We start from the raw sequence: 19,162 nt of genomic DNA, 5'->3' as shown, positions 1-19,162 counted from the left end.
TGCAGGATGACCTGTCTGCCAGCACCCGCAGGAGCCAGGCACTATTCATCGCCTCAAGAGTCGGCACTGCCCTGGCCATACTGGCCACAAGAGCTTTTCAGCAGGTCACTGCACAGACACTCGTCAGCAGCCTATGTTTGCCAGAGTGCTGGACTAATTTCTGGAGGTCATCACTGGACAAGTAACAAGAGTACGTTGATTTCCCCACCGACCCAGCCATCCAGTGGGAAAAATATGGTGGAATTGTACTGGCTGGCAGCCTTCTTATGCACTTTGGGAGTGGTTAATGGAGCATACATCTGCATCCGGAAACCATAGCATGACCCTGCTCCTGTGCCTATACAAGCCACCATTGAACACTTGTGATGAACATGCCAAATTAATGTCCACGGATGCTGTGGCATGATACCCAGAGCCTGCCATGATGCCTACATATGGTTACAAGCTGGACTCAGAGGGTTGGTTTACATCGGCATATCCCATAGTCCAGTGGTGGGAGTGAGCTCTAAAGAGGTATTGTAGACCCATATTCCAATCCTTCCTTCCCCCTCTAGTAGGGAGAGGGTACTGGATCTGGACTCTACCACATCTCCAGTGAAAGCGCTAACCCCAGGCCTACCGCCACCTCCTTCCCTCCCATTTTTGTGTGGTGTGAGGCAGGTGCCTAACTCATTCTCACAAGAGATGACTTAGGTGCTGAAGCTATCCAGCTCAAGGAGAGAGATTCTTGTTTGTGGGTCACTAGCAGAGCTAGGCACTTCACTGCAGCCCACATTTAGATGCCTTTGTCAGAGAGAAAAGTGGAGATTAACCTCTCTGGTCAGCATCTGCCATTGGCTGGCCTCTAGCATGCTGGATTTAGTAGATCACATTTTTAGGCACCTCCATTCATCTTTTGGGTGCCTAATACCCCCAACTCTGCTAGGTGAATTGCAGTGTTGCTCCATAAGTTACTAAGCACCTGAAAGTTAGGTGCTGTGATGCTCCATGTGGAGAAGTCTAAGTCCCTTTGTGGATCCCACAGTATGTGTCTAACTTAAGGTATTTCACTTACACAATTTAAATTAGACACATGATTAAATATCTTGCTGAACTGGGGCCAGAATTAGGTTTTTGGTGCAAATACACATTCAGATTTCACTGTCCATGATTATTCCTCTGACCTTCTCTAAAAATCTGCTGTTTGCAGGAATATTCTTGCCAATAAGTTATTTGCTAAACTATTTGCAGACAGTACACGCACAATGGGTCATAAACACAGCTGAAGGGAATTCAAGAGTTTTTGTAAATTGATAGACTATTTGAGGGAAAATGTTTGAAACACTTATGAGAACCTGTTGCGCTCCATAGCAAAAGTGAGTGATCCTTCCCTGATGAACTGCAACACTACACTAGTGGCTAAGTAGGCTTTAATATGAGCATAGAAGCTTTTAGAGGCTACCGTATCAAAGTGAATTAAAGTGTCACTAAATGGTTCTTAATACAACTGACCAAAATGATTTCTTCAGGGCAATTATGTTTTACTGTGTCAATCATCCAATAGGCATTAATATAAACTAGAATAGCTCTGAAAGAATTTGTTATGGACTATCACGTCAAGAACCTAACTGCTAACCTACTGTGGCCTTGATATGATAGACTATTAGAACTATTAAGGGCCAGAGTCCAATTAATCCACAGCTTTAACAGGCCTATACTGCAGTGGGTCTCCATACAATTAAGCAATAACGGATGACAGGAAGGACACTTCCTGGTAGCTAATGACCAATTGCAATAGTTGAAGACCTTAACCCATCTGGTAATTAAGTGTTGGGAAAGACACAACCTGGGAGCTCATGGTTGCTATTATCAACCATATATTTAAAAATAAATCAATTACTGTTTCTTTTTTCTTCTGGGCCAGCTGCTACTGTTTGGCTTTTATGCTAGTAATTAACTCCTGAAAAAATACCAGCACAGCAACCAATGAGAAAGCAGAACTTCATAAAGCACATTCCAGTTTAGAAAAATATTAACAGTAATAAACCACAATGGCATCAAACTAGTCATTGTGCGTGTTGAATGAAATCTGTATGCTAAAGATGCAGCTTGGGTTCTGCTCTCAGAACAGTGTGTTCTAGTGGCATGAAACCACAACTGGGCATGAGGAGCTTCTAAATTCTAATCTTGCTTGTTCCCCTCACTTGTTGTCATTTGCTGTTTTCAGAGAAGTTGCTCAACTTCTCTGTGCCTCAGTTTCCCAATTGCTAAACCAGGAGTAATAATACGTACCCATCTCACAGGGGAGTTGTGAGGCTAAACAGATATTTGGCAATCACTTTGCTATTTCATCTCAAAAATTCCACGTGCATGCAGAGTATTTTTATTATTAATCTCATTAAGGCTTAAGCTTATATCCTATACATTTAGGATTTGAAATACCATATCATAAGCAAGCCAGAGCACTAACGATGAATAGAAAGGCTGTCAACTGTGTCCTCCATATAATGAAATCTGATGGCGCAAGGCAAGATTGTTCAGGGTTGGTCACCACCACGCATCGCAAGCACATTTTGCTGCTCCCACAAGAAGGGACAGTGTGCTCACTGAGCTGCTGTCAGCTAATAATTGCAGCTGGTTTCAGTAGACACACTAGCTGCCTTTGCTCGACAGTCTTGTCTTCCAGAAGCTCACTCTTCTGGGGACATGGCTCCCTCCATGATGTACTAGTTGGGTGTAACTCCTAGCACACTCTTGTGTTTCAAGGAAGTTGTTTGCCTGGTTGCTGGTGTCAGGAGCAGTGGCTCCTCACATCCTGTTCCTCATCCCCTTGTACTCTTAATGGACACTCATGCAATTACTATGTGTCTTTGTGATCATTTTTCTCAGCTATAAACATGAAAAGACTCATAGCTAATTACTAAATGTTTGAAAGTTCAAAATAAAAGCTAACTTTGCACCGTGGGCCCTTCAACTGGTATAAATTGGCTTCAATGGATCTGAACCCTTATCTCAGACCTACTCGGTGTGCTCAAAACCTAGACATGGTAACAAGAGCATAGGCCTCAGCTCTGGGTTTCCCTCACTTTAAGCTGGACCTGTCACTTTCCTGTCTTTGTTTTCTGATGCAGTCTGGTGATTTCCATGTCATACTGAATTGTAGTGCAGTTCCAATAGCTAAAGGGACATTGTGCTCCTTTTCTTCCTTGATGGGGGTTTAGTCTTGCAGTTGCAGTGGAATAACTCTTCCATTATTTACTAAGGACCAAATCTTAGTATCACTCAAGTCAATTTTTTGGGTCATTTACTTCATTGGCATCCACATTTGACCCTAAATGTTTAATCATAGAGCTTTCATAACTTGATGTATACTTTTAATAGGCTTGTGTGTCATGTTGTCTCTAGGGATGGAAGGATTCATTTCTTCTTGGACATCTGGAGATGTTTGGCTTGTGCAATAACAGAAACAGGCCTAAAATCTGATGTAATGCACAGCCATCAGTCTCTATTACATTATACTTACTACAGAATACTTCAATGTAATTTATTCTTTTCCTAGGAGAACTGTGACTAAGTAATTACTAACCTCAAAGCCAATCATAATATAGAAAAGAGAGCAGTTCCCAGACAAAGCAATATGGCCGTACAGTTTTTCATGTTGTTGAGTTTGCCTATAGTTAGTTAAAGTGTTTTATGTTGGGATGGGGAAAAAATAAAGGAGGCAAAGAGGGGACACATAATGGAAGAGGCATAGAAAAAGCCACACGCATGTGTCATAAAACAAAATTTATCTTTAATTTGTAAGTGTCAACAGCAGTACAAAAGATGGAGTGATGGTGAATAGATTAAGGGTAGAGAGGACAGTCTTGAGGTAAATGAGCATAAATAGGCAGTCTTATAGACACTCCCCTGAGGGGTCTATACCCCTATCATGGCATATACGGTATTACCCAAAGATGACATGTTTAACATATCAGGAAAGCACCTTGTGCAAAAAAAAAAAAAAAAAAAAATCCCCCCACAATCCCAAACATGTAGGTAAGGTGCCAACATACACCAAAATATACTGTCTAAGGACTGTGTCTTTCAGTTGTGTCTTTTCCATTTATTACTGAGGCAGAGGAGGAGAAGACTCTTAAATGTACCACTGAAAGATTATTTAATATTTAATTTACCTCACGTCAATACTGCACAACAAAATCCAAGTCGTCTGTTTATGCAATGAAGCACAGCTACGAATAAGGATTCTCTTTTTTTTAATTGAGAGCAGATTTTGTTTTAAATCAATATCCTTAGCAAACTTTTTTTCGTTTTTACTGTATCCAGAGGAGAGTGTGAGTAAGATGTGATGGCAACCTTTAAGTTCATTTAAAAACTTTACACTGGACTGTACAAGATTTTTTTTGATAAATTATTTACATTTTCAGACTTTAAAACATATTCAAAGCAGCAATAGACACTAGTTTTTCCTCTAAACGCCCAAATATTTACCAGCCATGGGCCCAGGGTAGGTACCTGCATTGTATATAGAATTTCTACAAAGAAAACCTGCCAGTTAAAATTTGCTAGTGGGTGTACAAACAGCAGCTCTAGCATTTTAAGAGCCACACCCACAGTGTTGCTATAGGAACCAAAGCATAGTACCTTGACAAGAGAGTCTCAGTTGTCCCAACAGCTCTACACAAACTTTACAATTGGAAACAGCAGCTAGCATGTCAGTCCAGCATGTCAGTGAATTGTGCTGATTAAATTAACATAGAGTACAATCTCACAATATACATCACAAACAAATTACAATGTCAGGAAATAAGAGTTACAGTAAGATAAGTTATGTAGTAACAGCTTATAAGCTTGCCTTAATGTAATAAAAAAATTTTTACATGGCAAATACAATAATGAGTGAACATAAATGCTAAACATCCTACTCTGTTACAAGCTGAAGAAGGAAAAAAATGGTGCTTTCGAGAAAACAAAACACAAATGACAAAGGAAGACAAACGGAGAATGCACACTAGCAGGTCTGCAATGTGCAGCATACAAACAGTTAAATATTTGCACATTCCCCATACTCTAAGAGCACCAAGGACCTCACTTGTGTTTTTTAAGAAAGCGGAAATTACAAAGCAAGCAATGTCACTAAATTGCTTTATAGCTTTCATATTGCCATAAATACCAATTTGATACGTTTTCCTTTAGCCCCTCCCCCATCCCTTTGCACCCAATGTGTGAACTCTCAGAATACTTCTTTGTCAGCTTTTTTAAATGCATCTGGTACATAAAAGGGATGCGGAGTCAAATGAAATATGTTTCCATATACATATCTTTTAATGCTTTTTTTGTTCTGTAGTAGGATCAGGGAATTACAGTATATCAAAAATGTAATATCTGAGAAAAATCACAGACTATAATGGGTTTATATAAAAAAAGGTGTTTGGATGAAGAAGTTATTTAAGGAGCAAGAGTAAGTATTTTGTAAAAGATCAAATGAGGTTATATAATATTTTTTTAAATGAACACGCTTAAGTGCCAACTTGAGTCTTGAACAAGCATGCAAATGCCTGGGGTCTGAGACCGTTTGTCAACTTCTCATTAAAATATAAGAATATTATTTATATCATACTTTCTACTGGCTGAATTTCTAGTGCAGTTGTTGGCAGTGTAACCCTGGGTCAGCAAATGATTTAAGCACATGCTTAACTTTGAACAACTTAGTGGTGTTGCATTCATTTCAATGGAACTACTCACATGCTTAAAGTTAAGCAGATACTTGTGTTTTGCTGGGGGCCTTGCAATATTTCTTACTAAAAATGATTTTGATAAAGTTTAAGAAATTTCATGTCTTTGACAACACAAAAACAGTAATCCATAGGGACAATGCGGGGACCATGCTTGAATTTAGTATTAGGGCATGGTTCTGTTTACACTCTAAACAATCATTATTTTCAACCGACTGTTGTACTCTTTTCACAGGGCGTAGTACTTTCTGTACATAACCCTACTGAAATAATAGTGTAGTCACTCATTTTGGAGTTCCCACTCTGTAGCAATCCCATCTTTTACCCTTACCCTACCTCTTGATGAGCCTAAACACACCAATTTAGGAGAACTTTCTGATCCCATGCATTCTCAGCAGCTGGTTTCACAAGCTAGATGGTGATACATGAACGTGTACATGGATCAGAATTGGGCCCTTCCAAGAGGGTTGCTTCCCCATGTAAACATGTACCTTGAAAATCAGAGGTTCTATTCCATTAAGACTAATTTCTGTTTCGTCAAACACCAAGTGAAGTCAACAATTTACCGCTAGCTGGCACCAGACAGCTTCAGGAGTGTTCTTCTCTTGAAAATAAGTTTTTTATAAGTTTCCAAAAAGAAAATATATTGCATCTGTTAACTAAATAGGGAACTATACTGTAAAACTGTTTCAGTTCACAGTAAAAATAGCTTTACTATATTTGTGCATTACCTGAATGGCATGATTATTTTAAACTCAGAATTATTCTGCGGTACTTAAACTCAATGCTTAGAAAACAATTCCACATGGCCTCTGTGCCAATATTTCTTCCTGTTTTTAACTCCTGATATGACGATATCATGACATAATGAACACAGCAATCAACAGTTTAACAGTATTAAATCTAATTAGCTTTGCAAGGGCTCGCTTAATGATGATAATCTTCTTGAGGCACGTGTTGTTGCCTCCAAAATGCCATTATCTGCTTTCAAATAGGAATGAAACTATTTCATCAGTTTTGCTCGGATTCACAAAGCAAATTGAGTTTCCTACCAGCTATACTGGAAATTTGATATGTATAAACTTTCTATAAGAAAAAAGAAAAAAAGTATTCTGTTTGTGGAATATGCAATTAAAATTCAAAGAGAGCACAAGTGAGGCATCTTGCTGTCCCAGCTACAGGTCCACAATACTGCTCTCACACTGCAGGTGTAAATTCAGCATCTACATGAGGTACAGTGACTTGTCAGCATTTAATATGGACCAACATACACTGATACAGAACCAAAGTAAATACATAACTTATGCTTCACTAAGTATCCATGAACAAAAAATAAAATTCTATTTCCTATGTTATATTTACACAATGTTTAAAAATATCTAAAATGAGATGGTAAATTCATTAAAAACTTTGTTTTGAGCTCCAATTAAAAAATCATAATTTTTCCTTATGATTGTCCTTCCTTGATTTCCACTGACATTTTAGAGCCAATGTCGGCTAATAAATACAATAAAATGCTTATATGCGCAATTTAGATTCAGTTACTTCCCTCCCACTTCTCCAACCAATAAATGCAGGTTTTACAATCTGGTGATTCCTGAATAGCCAATCATTTTCAAGAATGTGGCTTTAAGTGACAGAACATGAACATTGAGGCAGGGCGGGAGCTAAAACAAAGTGTTCATACATACATGTATTTTGCATAAATAAATGAAATAAGACATAAAAATGACTCAAATCCGGCAACTGTGAGGCAGGCCCACACGAGTCGAAACAGATGACTTTTGTTCATATAGTTTTCGTACAACAGTTTCACATTAGTCAGAAGTGATAAAAAATACCATTTATATCCAGTGCTTATAACACTTACGAAACAACATCTGTGAGTGTGTGTGTTTTTTGTACTACAAGCAAAATCAAGTTTCAGTCCTAAAGAACAGTCCTTTGTTCTCCACCAGCCTGCAGAATATTATTTTGGCATGGTCATAAAATTAAAAAAAATTAACCTACTAATCTAAATGTTTGCCTTTGTGCAAAAATAATTACATAAAAAAAATGCTAGCAGTACAGCATTCTACCTATGCAACAGCACCAGAAAGAAAAGAGAAAGAGAAAAGAAATGAGGTGGGGGGAAGGAGAGCTATTTAGAAATAGTGAAATCTGTAAGACATTAATAAATAGTTGTTCTTTAGGAAATAATAGAGTATCCTCCCACCTAATCCAAGCTAGATGTATTAAAAACAGCTCAAATCTCCAGGAAATATTAAGAACAAAAAAACACTTTCTATCAGTACCTTAGCCAGCTTAAAGAGGGCGCTCACCAGCTAATGACACAGCATATGCCTTTAAAGTCTTGGCTAGACCAGTTTATTGCTATTAGACATGGACTTAGAACACACTTAATAAATAGTAAAAATATAGCATTTTGTTCCAAATTACAAAATGGTCAGAGAAATTTGACCACTGTGTTTCTGTGTCATTATCCTTATAAATCGTCCTGTAAACTGAACAATCTTCTTTGTTTTTGCACATTTAGATGTGATTCCTACAGTGGTGAAACCGGTTATCACTACTCAAACAGCTGCAGTTGTGAGAGAAATGATAGCTCACAGCACAGCGACTCGTCATTAGATCTTACAGGAAGCTTTACAAGATTGTGTGGTGGGCATGAAGATAACTTGTATTAACACTGTACCTATTTAGTCATATGGGGCCTGATCCAATGCTCATTAAAATCAATGGGAGCTGGATCAGGTCCATATATGTTTATTTGCATGTATCTGATTCTGCAAGGTGTTGTTTCGCGGAGGTGCTGAACACCTTAAACTTGCAGTAAAGTCAGTGGGAGTTGAGGACGCTCAGCTCAAGTGCAGGATCAGACCCCCAGTACTATTATGGACACTGAGTTATTTGTGAGTATCAAGAGTGGAATGGGAGTGAAAAAAAGAAAAATTCTCCCTTTTTATATTCTCTTTGTCTCTGAACATTCAATAACTACTCAACCTAGGAGTGTTCCCTCTCTTTTCCCCCCATATATTTTCCAGAAGTTTTCTTTGTCTTTGATATTGTTTCTAATAATACAATAATAATATTTTGCATTTTATAGCAGGTTTCATCCAAATATCCCAAATCACCTTATAATTATGTATAAAGTTTCTTAATACCCCTATGATATAAAGAAACATCATTATCCTCATTTTACACATAGAGAAATTGAGGCACAGAGACATTAAGGCCCTAATCCTGCAAACACATATGTAGTTAGACTCATACATGTGAGTAAAATTAAATACTTACGTAAGTGTTCATAGAACTGTGGCTTAAATGACTTGCCCAAAGTCACTCAGCGAGTCAATGGCTGAGCCAGCAAAGGAACTCAGGAGTTCCAGCTCCCATTCCCATGCAACTAATATTTGTGTGAGTTTTCCCTCAAGGAATTTCACAAATAAATCACTGCATAAATACACTGAAGATATCAGAAAGCTCCTGCAGGTCACCATTGGAATGGGGATGTACAGAACGTTGATTCACTACTTGATTCTACAGGCCTTACAAAGCCATCCATGCAGACTCTGAAGAGATATTGAATGCACCTGTCTCCATTGATTGTTCATCTGTATATTATATAAGTATAGGTGTGTATCATGACACACAGAAATATATAGGAGTATATGTACTGTATGTACATATTAAAAGTATCCATTCTATACTGCATTGCATGCAGTATAGTGGTTCCAGATGTTCTTTGGATGTATAGTGTTATGGAAATAATTGGATTTTCCATTCACAAATTCCACTTTCATTTTGGAAAGCAGGTGCACTTTTTATTTTCAGGCACCTGCACGTTTTGGGGGAAGAAAGTGAAAGGGCTCTTTAAGACAATCATAAGGAATTATAAATGTAATGCCACCAACAGTACATTTTAAAATAAATATTAAGTATTTGCACCCTTGACATTCTGGAATGAATAAATTATTTAAGAGAAAATGTGTTAAGACTGAATGCAAGGGTTAAAAGCAAAGGGATAAAGAATGTAGTCAGAGGTGGCCTCACACTGCTAAGACAGGCCTGTCCATAGCTGGTGATCGCGCTTTTGTGCTTAATATTTTGCGCTAATAGCATATCAAGAGGCAAAAGCAATTGGGCACATGCACTGTGGCAATCTTATTCACTACTTAAGAATATCCTGTCTCCAGATTCCTGAGTACTTTACCATTTTCTGGAAAAAAAATTATGTTTTACATATATTTTTTTAAGATGCCAAAGGATTGTCTAAGACTTTACAGTGTCTCCCTTAAGACTTTTTTAAAATGTTAAGATTCAAAAGTTATGAAAAGTTTGGCACATCAGAAGTTCAGCTATACATGTGGAAAAAGTGGAATTCAGAGTTTGTTTAAAAGATGAGCTCTGACACACAGATGGGTACACTTGTGGACTTGTTCTGTGTCACAATATGAAATCTGCAGTTTTTGTTTTCTAAAATAATCCAGAATAAAAACACATTCACAACCTGTAGGCTGACACAGCATACCTGAGTGAGAATGTATAACCCCCATCTAAAACAAAAACTTAAACTTCTATCAGCATCCAAATAGGGGAGAAAAAAAAAAAGACAAGAGACAAAAGGTAAGACTTGTAAGACAGCTATTGATTCATATAAGTTTTCAAGTCCCAATGTCTGATATTTAATATATGTCTTCACCTAAATTAAAAAAAAAACAGGTTCATGAAAATTAGGGGAACAATCTGTCTCACACGTTAAGAAACATTTAAGACCATTCTGCTGATGTAACTGTAGGAGCCACACATGCATGCAGGCTCTTTAAGAACTTTTTGTTCAACAAAAAAACAAAAAATCAAAAGAGTCAGAGTACTTTAATTCTGCAAACACTCCTCAGTTGGCACTGACAGCCTCATGGGCTTCATTTTCACTGCTATAGTCTGATTTGGGATCATCCTCATAGTCCTCATACATTTCCATCTCATCCTCTCCATTTATTATTTCATTTCCAGCAAGGCTTCCACTGTCTGTCTTCATACCATAAGTGCTCTGAATGACAGGGATGCTGGGCTCTGGACTGGCAGAGGTACTAGAGCAATCAGATGTCATCTGAGGTGATGGTGCGGTAGTTGCCATAGTAATAGCACCAGGATAGACAACACCTGTTCCTGTGGTGATTGGAATCTGAGGCTGCTGTCTGCAAGGAAACACAAGAGTGGAACACGATTACCTTTACTTTAGATCTGGAGTGGAACCCTACTGTGCATACCAAACAAAAGTAAAGTACATGGTTTCTACAGAACATATTGGTATACTCCTTTGAGTTCCAGATTCTGATCCTGCAAGGTGCAGAGTGCCCTTTGCTCCTGTCAAGTGCAACTGGAGATAAAGCTGCTCAGCAACTCGCAGTTTCACATCTTTGATGCATTCAGCTATTGGGTGGTTTAACATAAAATAGACTGCAAAATGTCACTAAATGTTCTAGTAGATACGACTTTGTCAAAGCTGGCTTCTGCAGCTTCAAACCGGCCATTCAAATGTCTCTGTGTAGTCCCAGCCTTGCAGCCATACATAGGAGAGCTGGTCAAATAATTTATTGTGAATAATATTCACTGTGCTGAGCACCCAGAGGAGACCATGAGTTCCAGTGTAAGTTCTTCAACTGACTACTGTGAATAGTACTACACCCTTCACAGACCTTATTACTGAGTAATAAAGTAATTGAGACTTAACTTAAAGTCAATGAGACTTAGGTTCCTAAGTACTTATGTTACAATGGGCCTTAGGCTCCTCAGGCACTTAAGCACTTTAGATATTTTACCCATAGTCCTTAAATTCATGATCACTTAGTATTTGTTCTTCAGAACCTCTGTCTCACTCAGTGCACAGGATAGACAGTCAATGAAGATTGCTAAGTTTCAGCCTGCTGCTTACTATCAATCCTTGTGTCTGTCCTTATTCACTTGCCTGTCCTGATCAGTGATTAAGAGAAAGAGTGCAAAAACTGTCATTTGTGCGTTAATCTCATTCACTCATTGACATGAGACTACAATCATGCTAAATATCACACCATTGAGCTACCAGGAAATCAAACTACTCCAGGTTCAGGAACCATGGGAGCCTGTGAAATCATAACATTCCATATAGAACATATCTCTATGGGATTTTGTTCTGAAAGTGACTCCAGCCCCTCCCCCACTCAATCTTTACCTAATCTAAGCTTGAATATCCGAAAAGAACAGAGAAGAAAAAAGATTTTGCTGAGAGATTGAGAGGCAGTGAAGCTAGAGACATCTTGATTTGGTTAAATTATAATATATGAGCAGAGAATTTTCATTTCTTAAGGCTTTGCACAACATGCTTTTGTGACAGAAAAATACACATGGATACAAAATGTGTCTCTTTCCCTCATTCCACTTCATTCCCTCTCCATAATCGTTCAGACAAAAGAAACATTCACCTGAAAGTTTGTTTGCCAAAAGCAAATAAATAAGTGGGTCCACAAATGGTTGCAGCAACATTCTTTTTAGAAGTCACAAAGATGTCCATGTGTAATTTTCTCACACTATTCACCCAGTTCTAATGCCGACATTAATCTTTCTTCCTGGTATTTCTTTTAATATCATTAATAAATTGACAAAAAAACCTTTTGAAGAACTCCACAGTATTAACTCTGAAAGCTCTTCTGAGAAAAGCAGTGTTTTTATACAGCAACATCAGTGGGGCTTACCCTTCCAATATATAAACTGTTTAGAAACCAGTATTTTTAATGTGTATTATGTCTGTTGCAGTAGTGCCTACAGGTCCCAATCAGGACTGGTTTCCCACAATTCTGTGTGCTAGATTTCTTTTCAAGAGAGCACAAAGCGAAGAAATTGCAGAGGGCATTTGTGCATGACCCTTGACTGTCTAATCCCTAGAAGAAACATTTTTTTTTCATAAGTGGGCAACTAGTTACTAATGGCCAAGATATGAGAACTGATGGTGAAAACAGTGCTCTTAGCTCAAGTGAAGAGACTGCTGTGGACACGTGCAGAATGTTCTGTGCTATCCCTTTCTTTGCAGTGTTAGAGAAAGATTAGCATTTTTCCTTCTACCATAAGGGGAAAAAATCAGAAGGAGCCATGGAGTGGCATAACAAGAAAGGCAGTGTAAAAGTGCAACATGTTGTAAGTAATCTGGTACACTGCTGGGCTTATTTTTTAAGTTATTTATTAAAGGTTAGCAACTCTCTCTCACATGTCTGCATTTCAATGAGAGGGAAGTATTTTTGCAATAGCATTACATCTCTTCAACACTTTTTAAGGTAAGAAAGAGTGCAGGTTACCTGGGGATAGTGAGGATGAATCTGCAGTGTTGGTATTTTACTCTAGGCATCATCTCTCATGCATGCCAAGTTGTAGCATGACAATAAGTAGTATAACAGATCTGCAAAACTGATCTGTGTAACTGGAAAGTAGGTCACACCTTTAGGGCTTAATGAATCACTCTCAAGAATGCATTTCACTATGCTTCCTCTAGTGAAGTATAGAAAAAGCACACGTGGTGAATATGCTTACTGACTGGAGTAGGTCAAAACCAATGGATTGTCTGAAGACCTGTATTTAATCAGAAATTGGGAGTGGGGTGGGGTTGGGTTTGAGTTGTATTGCCACATAGACCATCCTGTGCAATAAAAGATATAAAATAATTCTAGCAAAATCCTGGATCCATTAAAGTCAATGGGAGCTTTGCCATTGACTTCAATGGAGTCACAATTTCTCCCTTAAAACTTTCTAAGATTTCAAAATAAAGGATGGATAGTTACCGGATATTAATTATTTCAGGTGAAGTAAAAAAACAAAAATTAAAAAAAAAGAGCTCTGTCCAGAGTTAAATGTGAAGGTCTGATTCCACAAAACCCTTAAGCATGTGCTTAACTTTAAGTACAAGTTTAAGTCCCATTGACTCCAACAAAACTTAAATAAATGCTTTAAATGAAGGATGTGCTTAAGTCCTTTGCTGAATTGGGACCTAAATGCCCATTTAGCTAATCAAACATGTAAACTATTTTTTCCCTTTTGTGTAATTCTCTTGGTACTTCCTTTTACATTGGTGCATTCTGAGATGGTGTCATTCTGACATCACAGGTTACATGGCTTGCACTTGATGCCAGAAATGACTAAGATTATTCAGAGGAGAAAAAGAAGTAAAAAGGGGTTCATTTAAACTTTCATCCTTCATGCTCTGAAATGAAATGGGGTGTCTAGCATATATTTCAGGTCTTAACTTAATTTTACATTTTGTATTTGCAGTTTACCTTAAAAACATTTGTATTTAAAGGCATTTTTGTTGTCGTATTAAATTCTAGATCCTCTAGTCTAGCCAAGCTGTGCTAAGCAGAGTACCATAGGCAAACATATTTTTATATCACCTCTATGCCTCCCTGATTCTGCTTCACCCCCTGGTTTAAGTTCTTAATTGCACCCGGCTCCAGTGCCCATCAAAGGGAAGCTGGAGATCACCAGAGTACAACAGTGCTCATGCCTTAGAGGTTACGAGAAGTGGCTACACCAGCTCTATACCATTGGAGGACTCTCGGATGCCAGGGAAATCATCAGAGGGCCAATTAAGCCAGTTCTGTAGACCCTTTGTTCTGCCAGTGTTGCTAACGGGCTGTTTTGAGGCCAAGGATCTGGCCCAATATAATTAGACAAGTACAATAAAGAGTAGGCAACATGAAATTTCTCATATAAACTGACCTGCTGGCAATTTAGTGGTATTAACATTATTAGGATTTTCCTGGAGCACATTCCATTTTTTGACTTTTGCAAAACTAACTAAACATTTAAATTGGCAAATTACCATTGTTTGCTGATCCCTTCAGAACTATTTTCTGACAGCTCTTTAAATGACTGAAACGAAATTGGTTGCATTAAGGAAAATGCTTATGTGCTACACACCCTGAAACTTACTTCCCTGTAAGGAATAAAATAACAGTAAATCTCACAAAAGCACCCATTGTGTACTTACTTTTAGCTCTTGCTATACTGGTATACTATTACAGGCTTATTCAAAATGGTAGGCTACCAACATTCAGAATACACACATATACAGTAGTTACAAACACTGTAAAGGCTTTATTTATAAACATCTCGTAGAGGCAAGACTCAAGAAAATTAACGTTCACATCATTTTGCAGACTAATGTATAGAATACATACTTCCATGTAAAGGGTATCAGACTATGACAATGACTGAGAATTGAATTATTTTTGCAAGAAAAGGTAACAAAATACGCTGCTCTAAGTTGACATCTCTGCAGTTTATGGCTTCCACATGAACAACATTTACTTAAGGATTATGAAAAATGAATTATTGAAGATAAATTGTAAATCACTTGAAGCTGCTTAAATGCTTAGCTTTCGCAGAGAGTTGAAAAGTTCTTATTCAAAGCTTCCCGTAAACAAATGTATCATTACAACTAAAATATTATAAAATATTACCTGGCTGATTACAGGTTGAATTTCCACTTGTTATTTTTTAAATTAAATTGTATGTGTTAGTCCATTAAGTCTGAATTATCCTGCATGATAGTATTTCTCATTTGGAGCAAAATTCACTAATATAGTTCCATCACAAGGTATAGACACTACTTAAGTCCCACTTAAGTCTTTAACATACTGCTTAATTTGTATGTAAATGATGCATAGACCTTGTGCTGGTCTATTGCATAGGGATGAATATCACCTCGACGGTACAATCTCACCCTCTGGAGAAATCTCTTATTGAACTTCCCAGGGATTTGTCTAAGTAAGTGGTGCAGGATCTGGCCGTTAGTTTATTTTTTTGTTCAAAATACTGCTATTTCACATAACAGTTTCTTAGGAAGCATTCACTTAAATTACCGTTGTGTGTCTTACTCTTGATTACTACAGTATGCCACTTACTATATGCTGTCAGAACCAACACATGCACTTCTGCATTTCAGAAGCCAGAGTAACAAAAAGTTAGTCATCATAGTAGAAATGGAGACAATTTTGCATTTGAGGGGAATCTGAGTAAGGGCCACTCATACACATGACACAAACATTTCCACAGTAACTAAATACTCAGTCAGGGGGAGTTGACAGGGCTGAGTATGGCGCTCAGATACTATAGTGCTAATGGTGGTATAAGAACTTGAACTGAATAGAGAAAAGCAGAAGGAGACGACGAAAACACCAACACCTAAACAACACAAATATGTGACTGTATGAAATGCCATGAAGTTTTAATTCCCATGAATTAAATAGGTCTTTCTACCCCCACATCACCATAGATCCTCTATTTATTTCTGCATACAGTGACTATAGTTTTGCATTTATTATAACCGATTAAACATATGATATGTAATTTAATCCATGTGTTTAAATAAATAGATTCAAAAGAACAGAATTTCTAACTCAAGAACGTTACTGAGAAATCCAAACAGACATCACTTGTTTTCATGTATAGAACCTCAGGGGACTACAACCGCAACAGAAACCTGGTGAGATGCTGTAAATGTCCAAACTTGGAGGAAAGGGAATAGGCACTTTACAAATACATGAATGCCCACAAATACACCACTGAACATGGAAATTCGGAGCACTTAGATCCAGTAAAAAGAGTTTACAGTGGGCAAAAACAACACTCAGGAAAAGGACCAACAGAACCCCTCATGAGAAGAAACTAGAATTATAAAACCTGAGTTTTGTTTTTTCTCACAGAAAAACAAAACAGAACAAACAACCCTGTGGGGTTTGAGGATTTTATTTGGGTCTTCTCATTTTATTTTGTTTTTTCTGTTTCTATTCCACTCTGAAGAATTTAGGTAAACAGAAAATACATTTGAAAGATTTCTGATCTTAGAAACATTAAGCTCTGATTTTACTCTGAAATAGAGCTAGTTGGGAATTTTTTGACAAATCTTTTTTCCATCAAAAATGCCAATTTGTTTAACCTGAGACGATTTGTGAAACAGGGCATTTCACTGAATCTCCTGACTTAACAAGTTTTTGAAAAAAGTCTACATTGTTGCAATGAAGTATTTTGCTATTTTTAAATAAAAAAATGTTTTTTTCTGGTTCAAAATGACGTTTTGTTTGTAAATTTAAGCTAATTCAACTGAAGAAAAAAAGTTTAAAAAATCTAAAAGGTCTCAATCAAAGCAACACATTTCAATCAACCCAAACCAAACAGTTCTTTGATTTTTTGGTTCACAAAAATTTGAGATTTAAACTTTTTGTCCTGTTTTGGGTTGATAACAATTTTCAGAGTCTTGAACATATTTGCAGGATGGGAAACTATTTCCCAACAAACTCTGCTCTGAAGATTGCCCTATAATTTGAATATAAATCTGCATTTGTGAACAAGGTTGTATACTGTTTGTTACATTATAATGGTGCTAAATTATGGCATATTTAAGGGGTTTGGGCCCACAGTGTTGCTTAGTTGAAACTTCATAATAGGCTGGACTTTGACAAAGCAAATAAGTAGGTGAAAGCAGGGTAAGCCTAACTAGTTAGTTGACTGGAGACTCTATTGTTGTGGCACAGTATTTTACTTTAATTGGAAACTTTTTGTTTTGGATAATATATAAAGTTTTTATATTTAAGAATAAATATTCTTACCACATGAATCATATAGCATGAGTTTTGTGTTTCATTTCAGATTTTTTTTCTCCAGTTTCTCATTTGGTGTTTTCAATGGGTTTTGGTTTGTTTGTTTGTTTGTTTGTTTGTTTGTTTTTCTGGGGAAAAAACAGTGGGATTTTTTTTGCTGTGAAAGGTCAAACAACCACAAAAGAAACCCTGTAAAAACAAATTCAGAAGAACCACACACATTCTAGGTCTCCTCAGCTCCCAAATTTAAATACAGATGGAACAAAGACATGAATCCTTTGTCACCTTTGACTAATCCATGTAATGCGTTTTCATATTCTCTCATGTTTCCAACCAAGGGCCGATTCCCTCTAACACTAAGTTTCCTTTATACATCTTTAGCTTTGTAAAGGGATCTTAAAGTGGTTGTAAATTACATTCAAATCTTATCAATATAAATGTAATTTACACTCACTTTAAGGCCTCTTTTTTCTACCAGATGAGTGTTAAGAGGTCATAGTGTAAATTAGAAGAATCAGGACTCATGTATTTAGAAAAATGATTAAATTCTCATGTTGCCTCTCATGATTCTTTGTGATATATCACAAGGAGACATTAAGGTTAACTTGAGTCATTGGGTTCATGGGGAATAGTTTTTAGTGTTTTGTAAAACAGTCATTGTGTCATTCACTTTTCTACGGAATAATTCTTAGTCCTGACCTCCTTATTGTACCTGCTCCTCTGATCCCTACAATGCTGAGGCTTAATTTGCTTTGAATTAGCAACCGATTCTTCCATTATCATTTCTCTCACTGTCATGCCATTGTTCTCCCATTCCTTTATTTAATTTAACCACATTGCTGCTTTTGGATCTTGAAAATGTATTGTATTGATATGATTTGACTGTTAATCTGCCTTGGAAGAGGTGGGCTAGAATTTCACTCCTTTGAGCTGAAGATCATTTGTGATATGCTATGTCAATTCAGATGTGAATCTGTACAATTTCTCTGACAGCTTATTAGTAAACCACTAATAGTGCAGAGTAAGCCAACAGCATCATAATATAACTTTCAAGTCTGTAATATCTCATCATATTTCAAAATACGAAAATACTTATAGATTTAACAAAAAGTCTACATTGTTGCAGGCTGTACCAATAAATAATTGACTGCAATAGGGAGTTCCACATCCCAAAAATCAGGGCACATAACTGATGTCAAGGTCAATTATCTGGTAGTAAAGCACACAATAAAAGGAGATTATTATGATTAGAGAAATAAGCAGAACATTGTGAATTTGGAAGGGCTGGCAGGGGAGATAGCTTTTAGGCTCTTTTTAAACTACCCGAAACATCGTACCCTGGCACAGAGCATCACAAATTAATTCAAAAGCGAATGGAAGAGATAAATCACTTCTGATGCAATTGTTTCAGTGGGCTTTCTATCTTGAATCTGGAGAACTGTCATAGCATTGCATCTTGTTCAAAATTCTAGATGTCATTTAACAGTATTACCTTCCCCTGTATTTATAACAAAAAGTATGATTAAAACTGTAGTGGGATTTTTTTTTTTTAGTGCCATACATTCTGAACTGGAAACCTGACTGATCTATCCCTGTACTTTAAGTCCTTTCTCACAACACATTTCTTCAAGGAATATTGTATACCACAATAATACATAACAAAAAAAATATTAGGTGCCTTCAAGACATGCGCATCATTCACCCAGGCTTTTGCATAATCTTACTATCTTCTCCCTAGTCCTCCCCTCCCTAAATCTCTTATTTTCTTCACCTTTGTCCTCCCTAACACTCCTTTTCTACTTTTTCCTGTTGTTCCAGTTTTAA

At 37.2% G+C, this 19,162-nt stretch overlaps 1 protein-coding gene across 23 annotated transcripts in view; it reads right to left on the bottom strand.

Moving 5' to 3' along the window:
• Positions 1–3,752: 3,752 nt before the first annotated feature.
• The window catches only part of SOX6 (SRY-box transcription factor 6), a 458,734-nt gene continuing 443,324 nt past the window's right edge, over positions 3,753–19,162 (bottom strand). For all 23 annotated transcript variants that reach the window (XM_050954523.1, XM_050954527.1, XM_050954538.1 and 20 more), the window contains one exon: positions 3,753–10,912. In XM_050954523.1, coding sequence (XP_050810480.1) covers positions 10,609–10,912 — 304 coding nt within the window. In that variant the 3' untranslated portion in view covers positions 3,753–10,608. The remainder of the gene's footprint in view (positions 10,913–19,162) is intronic.

This window comes from Gopherus flavomarginatus, chromosome 5 (genome assembly GCF_025201925.1).
Source record: "Gopherus flavomarginatus isolate rGopFla2 chromosome 5, rGopFla2.mat.asm, whole genome shotgun sequence".
NCBI classification, from domain to species: domain Eukaryota; kingdom Metazoa; phylum Chordata; order Testudines; family Testudinidae; genus Gopherus; species Gopherus flavomarginatus.
This window is presented reverse-complemented; position numbering and strand designations above follow the sequence as displayed.